Genomic DNA, 7,702 nt, shown 5'->3' with positions numbered 1-7,702 from the left:
TATTTTGCATGATTGCCAAATATGTGCAATTTGTTTGAAAAGCGGCGAGGGATGAGTTCTCCGTCTTCAATGCTTTTAGCAACAAAAACATCAACAAAACATCTCTGCGAGACAACAAAGACAACGAACTGAAAGAGGGCCAAAATGTACACCGGTGTACTGCAAGAGTGATCAAAGAAACAGACAATACACACACAAACACAGATGGAGGTAACCCCGGTGAAGAAGAGAGAGGGCTGCAAGATAAACCTGTCGAATAATAAAGGAGGTGGGAAAAATCCATCGTTGATTTAAGTGTTGGATCACAAACGCTGCATAAGCACTTTGCACACATGTGACCATTTGGTCAGCTGGGAAAAGAACAACGAGAGCCCCATTTGTACCTGGGTGACCCTATTAGGGTGTCGGCTTGCCACCATAACGGTGTCATCCTGGATCTGAGCCCAGCAACAAGGTGACTCCGCTTGGGTTGCGCAATGTTTGGTCAGGTTCTGCCTCAGAGGCCTGCTCTGTGACGCACCTCCACAGTTAAGGAGAGAGAGAGAAAAGAGGGAGAAAAGAGGTAAAGACACACACTCCGTTTCTGAGCACGTTTTGGGAACAGCTCAGAGATGTAACAGAGCAATGACAACAATGTTTTCACTCGGAACCTAAATGTACATGAGAGTGGGGTCAGAAATATGGAAACATAAGGCTTGCTATTTCTTTACAGGGAGCGGGTTGCCGGGCAAGGAACAGATAGTCCAAGAAGTAACAGCACGGTTGTTTTTAACAAACAGACGGCTGGCGTTCCACTTGCCTAACCGCGAGGGTCATTTGAGGTCTCAAGCAGTGTGTTAATTAGTTAGCTTTTAAAAGATATTTTAGTGACTATTGCGAGTGACTAATAATAGCAAAATGTCGGAGGGGATCTCTAAAAATCATAAGACAATTGACTCTTTCAGAGGGTCTGCAGTGTCGATCAAAGGGGTCTTGAACCACTGTGTGCTTCAGTCTTCCGTCCCTTACTCCAGAGCTGCTGCGCAGCCTTTATCAACAATGAAAGAACATCAGACTTTCCGGATTGCAAAAAACCTTCAACATCTCCAGAAGGAAACGTGGATGGACGGCCACATTGCCGCGAACCACCCGCTATAGCTGTGACCGACACCATCAGCAGTACATTACAAAATGATTGCGCCAGACAGCCTGACAACGGAGGCACCATCAAACTCAGCAGCAGTTATAAATACAGCAGAAAGCTCACTCTTTGCCGAAATAGCGACAAATCTGTTGATCTGCTTTGTACTCCCCCCACCCCCGACAAATCCTCGACACACATTTTAACTTCTTCTCCAATCAAAGAAGCCCAGATTGCAATCTGCGTCACAATATGTTTTGCTCCTCTTTATTAGGCCCATAGATAAACTTCATGGCTGGAGACACAGGCCTGTGAGTAATGAAGGCTCCCTCACCATAACAAGATCCTACCCTCCTTATGCTCTCCTCCTCTCAATTTGTGGCGCCTATGAGTTTAGCTGGTCATTTTCCTGCTCTGCCAGGCCTGCACAGATGCTGTGACAACAAGTAATAATTGTTTAGATCTTGAAAGCATAGAGGCAATTAAGGAGAATGTTTTGCCAGTATGCCGCTCCAGGCTGCGATTCCTGATATGGACATGTACGTCTGTCTGAATAGCATTAGTTTTCTTAAATGACAGACACACGTCTCAGCGACACAGAAACGGAGGTAATCCTCCGTGGCATTGGAAAAAAAAAAACAAAACAACAACAACAACCCAAATGAACTCTCTTCTGAGCCAGCGGCTTTACAAAAGAGCTGACGTATCGAAGTCGGCGACTGTCCTCGCGGAGAACCGTGAAAAAACCCTTAAAAGAAAAGCGATTTGATTGTAATACTGTTCAAGAAGCACACTGCGGCCAGCTGCAGCTGAAGCAAGGCCACTGGAGGAGCAACAACAACTGCACCGCTGAGTGCACCGCCGGGCAGGTGTTTGTCTCTGGCGCCGCTCCAGGTGTGTGTGTGTGTGGTGTGGGGGGGGGGGGGGGGGGGGGGGGTGTCTCTCCCACTGGTGAAGAGATTCACCATCTCGTCAGGTAGTGGGTTAACTGGTGGGAGGATGTCTCTCTCTCCAGTATAACCACATTACATGGGGTCTTTTGGACTCCAGTATATCCACTGTATATTAATATACACCGATGGATGGCTTTTCTGTTTCTTTACAGTTGCAGCATGCAGACGTTCTACCTGGTCACGACACGCCACCTTGCGCTCTGTGCGAGGATCACGGGGCAGAGACGACAGAAAAAGCGTGCTGGCTTGCAAAATGCAAATCGGATGCAGTGGAACATTCTCGGACCTTAGTCACTGCATTTGGCATACTGTGTTTGGACATACTACATATGTATCTGGCATATTACACAGTATGGAGCTATTGGTTTTGGAACGCACAGAACACAACAAGTTCAAAACTTGGAGAGATAAAAAAAAGAAAAAAGTGAATCCTCCTTTGGGAGAATTTGGGCACAGATGATCTGAGCCCCTTTGGGCCTCCATCATCCATGTGTCGCTCTTTAACCCTTTTCATCTACAGTAAGTGCTGCCAACTATTTCCCAAAGTATTTACAAGCATATACAACTGAAGGCTGAATATTGAAGTCCTATTTTTCGTTTACTAATCAAGCCGCATATTTGATCAATATTTCAGGATAGCTGTTTGGATGTGACGTGTTTTTCTGCTCACTTGGTGAATGTTAAAGCAGAATGCCAGAAGCACTGAGAACACAATAAACACAGACATGGGTATGTATAATATCCCTCATACATTTAAACATTTGTTAATAAAGACAAAACCTTTTTTTAATTTTATTTTATTGTAAATGTTTCTATAAAAGTGAGCAAATACAACAAATATGCTTAATATATGAGTAATCTTGGGGAGATAGAAGACAGAAGGCAGTATAAATTCTGGTTAACTCGAAGCTGGATGAACTTTTGTGCCACATTTTGAACAATAATACTCAGTGTTCCCATTCTGCAAAATAAACTTGTCAATGACATCCAATTGCTGTTATACATGTACAAGTACAATTTTATGTTTTATCTTGTATACAATAGAGATAACTATTTATTTTCTTCTTGAAACAATCAGATTAATACTTTGAATATAAAAGACCACAGATCACAGGAATGGAAAAAGACTCAAAGAATTAATAATTAAATACAGAGAGTAATAAATGGAGATTTAATTGTCACGTGCAAATGAAAATAACTGGAGTGTAATTGAAAACTAAAATGCAGGTAGGACAAGATAATATGATAAAGCTGTAAAATAAATGACACAGTAGAGGGAATGATAGGAAATTCCAATGTAAAAAGATAAGCGATATACTTTCTATATAAAATGTCATACTTCTGGATTACAAAGAACGTGCTTAACTACATTGCATATTGTACTTAAAGAGAAAACCTGACATATTCCAACTCTTCGGAATATATAAAGGATTTGAATGTTTTTTGGCAGTGCACGTTGCAGGATCAGGTAGAGACTGCTGCGTTTTCTCCTTTAAACTGGAATGTTTCACACTAACATGCTTAAGTGCAACAGTTAAATCACAACTTTTGTCAATATATATTATCTATTTGATGAAGGAACCTGAGGACATTACGTGGGCCCGCTGTCCTCTACTGGATCCTTCTTTTGCAATTCATATAAAAGGATTTTCTATTAAGCCAATTTAAAGATCGTGGAACTCGTTTGGTTATTTAGCGCTAAGAGCTTCATTCGCGAGTCTTTTCAAAACGGCGTCTTACTAACTACATTTCCTGCGTGTGTACAAAACCTTTGGTCACGTTCAGAGTGCGTTAACGTGTGTCGTTTCAGAGCGAACGTGCAGACGGAACCTCACAAGGCCCTGAGTTTGGCCAGCAGAGCCTCCAGATCGGACCCTCCGCTGACGGCAGCACCGGCGGGGGCTTCCACCTCCGCTTCCACCTCCTTCTCCTTCTCTTTCTCAGGCGTCTTCCTCGCCGTCTCCCTGTCCAGCCAGTGGCTGAGAGCCGGGGTGTTCTTGTACCTGCGGCCCGACTCCGAACACGCAGCAGCCTTGGCTCGGGATGGATGGCCCTGAGACTCGTTATGGGCCTCCTTGGCAGGGGGAGCTTTCGCCACCGCTGAACCGCCTGAATTTATATTCTGCCGAGAGCGAGACCTTTGCAAAGGTGCCCTGTTGTTTTCTGTGAGGGGGAAAAAAAAAACACAAAACACAGAGACACAAACATAGTGAGCGCGACTGTGAGCACGAGGGAGCAGAGCGAGAAGAAGGGACTCCTTTAAGTGAATGAAACAAGGGTTTAATGAGCACACAGACGGAATTAGAAAAAAGGTCAAACAAGCAACAGGATGTAAAATGAAATGGCAAGTGTCGTTTACGTACAGGTGCATACGCTAAGATCACACCGTCGAGCATGAGGGAATAATGGCGACGCACTCAAATACATGCACAACAAAGCCAAGGTGCACACATCCCCATTAGTCAGAATACACACATACAGACACGGCGTGGAAGTGAACGCTGTGCTTACAAACACAAGGACGAGGACGCGTCTCCTGACTGTTGGCAAGCTCAATATGATGGAATGGATATGGCTGATCGGCCGTAACAGAAACTCAATAACTTTGCGCGTCGCCCTTTTCAAATCTCCCAGTCTTTCCCTTTCCTTTTACATGACACCCTCCCACCTGCACTGATTCCCCCATTAACATCCATTCTCCTGCCTCTGTTCTTCATCTCAGCTCCTCATCTTTCTTATCCCCCCCCCCTCTTCTGGTTGCTGACTCTCTCTCTGGTTCACACACCCAGACAGTCAGTGGGGTAAAGTGACGGCCAGATCACACCTACGTTATGAATTATAATCCCTCCGAGTAGATCTTAGACTTCATCATCAGTATGTGTGCTGGAAGGAGAGGGCAAATCCATATTCATGTGACCTTGAGCGTGAGGCTGAGAGGAGTGACGCGGGGAAAGACACCACCGCATTTAAAATGTCCTGCGCCTGAAATGTCTGGCAAACAGGAGTCAAACACAGCGGAGCAGAACAGAGCGACCCGCTCTGTCAGCCAATCGGTAATGAGTTTGGAGCGTGGCCAGTCAGTCATGACAGTGTGTTTTATGGGCCGCGCTGACAAATGACAAGGAATGTCCCTGAACACAACCTCTGACAAATAAATAAGGATAAAGGGAGGAAAGAGAGCAGACGAGAAGGAACTGACTGCAAAATGAAGCACAGAAATCCAACGCGCACACGTGCACACACACACTTGTTAGGCAAACAAGACAAGAGGCAGTGGCGGATTTTAAAAGAATGAGTAGAGTGTGTTGCCTTTTTTTTGCTGTGACTGAGCCGCTAGCACAGCTGAAGATGCAGGTCTCCTCTCATTATCTCGCCCTTTTTGCTCTCTCTCCCTGTTGTTGCAGTCTCAATCTTTAAAAGATGACAATTATTCCCCACTGTGAATCCTGTGCTCACACTCTCCGATCCCATCCGGTTCCTCCCTCTTAAAACCTGTTATCTACCAGCCCCCCCGCCTGCGTGTGCGTCTTTGTGTTCCACCAGTCCAATATCTCACAAGCACATATTTCCTTTTCAAATCAAACACTCAGAAAAATGTTGATAAAATTATCAAATGTGGTATCCGCAATTTACATGTTAATATTTTGTTTACACTTCTGTCGATATTTCTGTATGCCAGCGGGTATTAATCAGACATCAGTTTCAAAATTCAAACATCAGCATCTTGTTTACTTTCGCATTTATTACCGTGAATTATAATTGAACATTTAAATTCACACTTCAAAAAAGAGATTAACCTCCCCCCCCCCCCCCCCCCCCCCCCCCCCCCCACACACACACACACACCTGAAAATAAGCTTCTGCTCAAAAGTGCAACTCTTTTCCTGACAGAGCGCCGGGCCTTTAGCGGGGAACATGATCAAAGAGCCGGGGGGCTCCGTTTCTTCTCCCTCTGCCCGCCTGTGACGCTCAGCTGCCCCTTCCTTTGAAGCCTGGCTAGCTTCCCAAAGTACGCCTTAATCTGAGCTCTAAGACATGTCTGAGATGTAAAGCGTGCGTCTTCTCACAGGTTCGTTAACCAACAACGGACACCGGTTCTTCAGGAGAACGAGTCAAGTGGAATTCAAAGACAGTGGGGTTGTGCATTTATCCCTCTGAGTCAGTTAGACACAGACTGAGACACTCGATCAGCAGTCCGATACAACAACCCTCACACTAAGAGTCAGGGCATTTCAACTTGGCTTTCAATTGTACATAAATGAAAGAGTTTTACTTTAGCGCAGGCTGTGTGGTCGGAGAATAGGGTGTGTTCTGCTGCTGGTGGCTAATGTCGCCTCCATATCAAGCAGAAGTGAAGAGCTTCTTTCTAACGCCACTCCCCGCTCCCACAGACTCAGGTGACATCACTTGAGGCAATTTATCGGATTCCGCACAGCCACTAAAGTCTTTGGGACAAACTTTTTCAGAAAGCAGTAGCACTCCCCAAGACCTGTAAACAAACCTTGATGTCCGACATTGGTTCTCCGTTCACATTAAGCAGTGACAAAAAGGCCACCATTTTGGACAGTCCCCCCCCCCACCCCCCCTAAGGGATGCATTTTTCACTTAAATGTTGACATCTGGATATTGTGTACGTCCCTTTCAGGGTCATATCCATCCTCTAAAATCGAGCACTTGAACAACACCAAATGTGTGCATGTCCTTGTACACAAAACAGCTCGATGCGTCTGTTATTGCCTTTGACCAGGAGGAGTGAGGGTTAGTTGGCGTTGCAACCTTTGTTGCGAGCTTGCCTTGGGTCGACTGCTCCTGTGGGCGTCGTTTCCAACAGCACTTTATTGTTCTTGCAGCATGCCGTTCTCTTCAAAGAGGAAGTTGGTGAAGGCACTGTAGGCACAAATGCTGCGTTTCTTTTGCCAACATGTTGGTAGTACGCGGTGGATTATTTTTTTTTTTTACCACCCTCCCCAACCCGATAGAACGTGATCAATTTCTACATTTTTGGTCTGTGCATTGATGTAGTAACATCCTGCACTCTTGTATTGATTTTCCAAAACGTAGCAGTTGATCTTCACACCTCGCCGCGATAGTCTATTGGAAAACCGTCCCCGTCCAATATTAGAAAAGGCTTTTATTCCATCTGCAAATAGCAGCAAAAAGGAGTTCACATTTCCTCATGTAAAACCATTCGCTCCATTTATATTTGCTGCTTCAAATGAAGCAGATGAGCTTTTACTCATTTTTTCCCCTCCTCCTCCTCCTCCTCAGCTCTCTTGAAGTTGGGAGAAGTTGGGAGGCAGACAGGCTTAAGCAGGGAGCCTCGGGAAGCGAAGACTAGACTGCAGCAGTGCTCGCCTGTCTTTCTCTCTCCTTACTGTTGAAGCTAAACCACCTGCCACCATTTAAGTGACAATGAACTCATCTACATGAAGAGCTGGTAAGCGATTGGAAAAAGAAAAAAAACACAGTCAACACAAACAAGAAAAAAGAAAAGAAGAAAGCCTGGAGATTGGTATTCTCTAGATGTCTGTAAAACATGAACGCGTTGCTACACTGCAGTCTATCACACTCCTCTCAGTCCGCCGCCATCCTTAACTTTGGCTGGAAGGCAGAATGGAAAAGACAAACA

General features: G+C 45.1%; 1 protein-coding gene across 5 annotated transcripts in view; it reads right to left on the bottom strand.

The window, feature by feature from the left end:
* Positions 1-2,865: 2,865 nt before the first annotated feature.
* LOC117747507 (protein diaphanous homolog 3-like) overlaps positions 2,866-7,702 on the bottom strand; it is a 137,139-nt gene continuing 132,302 nt past the window's right edge. For 3 of the 5 annotated variants that reach the window (XM_034556794.1, XM_034556803.1, XM_034556812.1), the window contains one exon: positions 2,867-4,236. In XM_034556794.1, the coding sequence (XP_034412685.1) occupies positions 3,905-4,236 (332 nt within the window). In that variant the 3' untranslated portion in view covers positions 2,867-3,904. Of the gene's footprint in view, positions 4,237-7,702 lie in introns of all 5 variants that reach the window. The other 2 variants (XM_034556831.1, XM_034556821.1) reach the window with 1 other exon arrangement.

Source organism: Cyclopterus lumpus, chromosome 3, assembly GCF_009769545.1.
Source record: "Cyclopterus lumpus isolate fCycLum1 chromosome 3, fCycLum1.pri, whole genome shotgun sequence".
NCBI lineage: Eukaryota > Metazoa > Chordata > Actinopteri > Perciformes > Cyclopteridae > Cyclopterus > Cyclopterus lumpus.
This window is presented reverse-complemented; position numbering and strand designations above follow the sequence as displayed.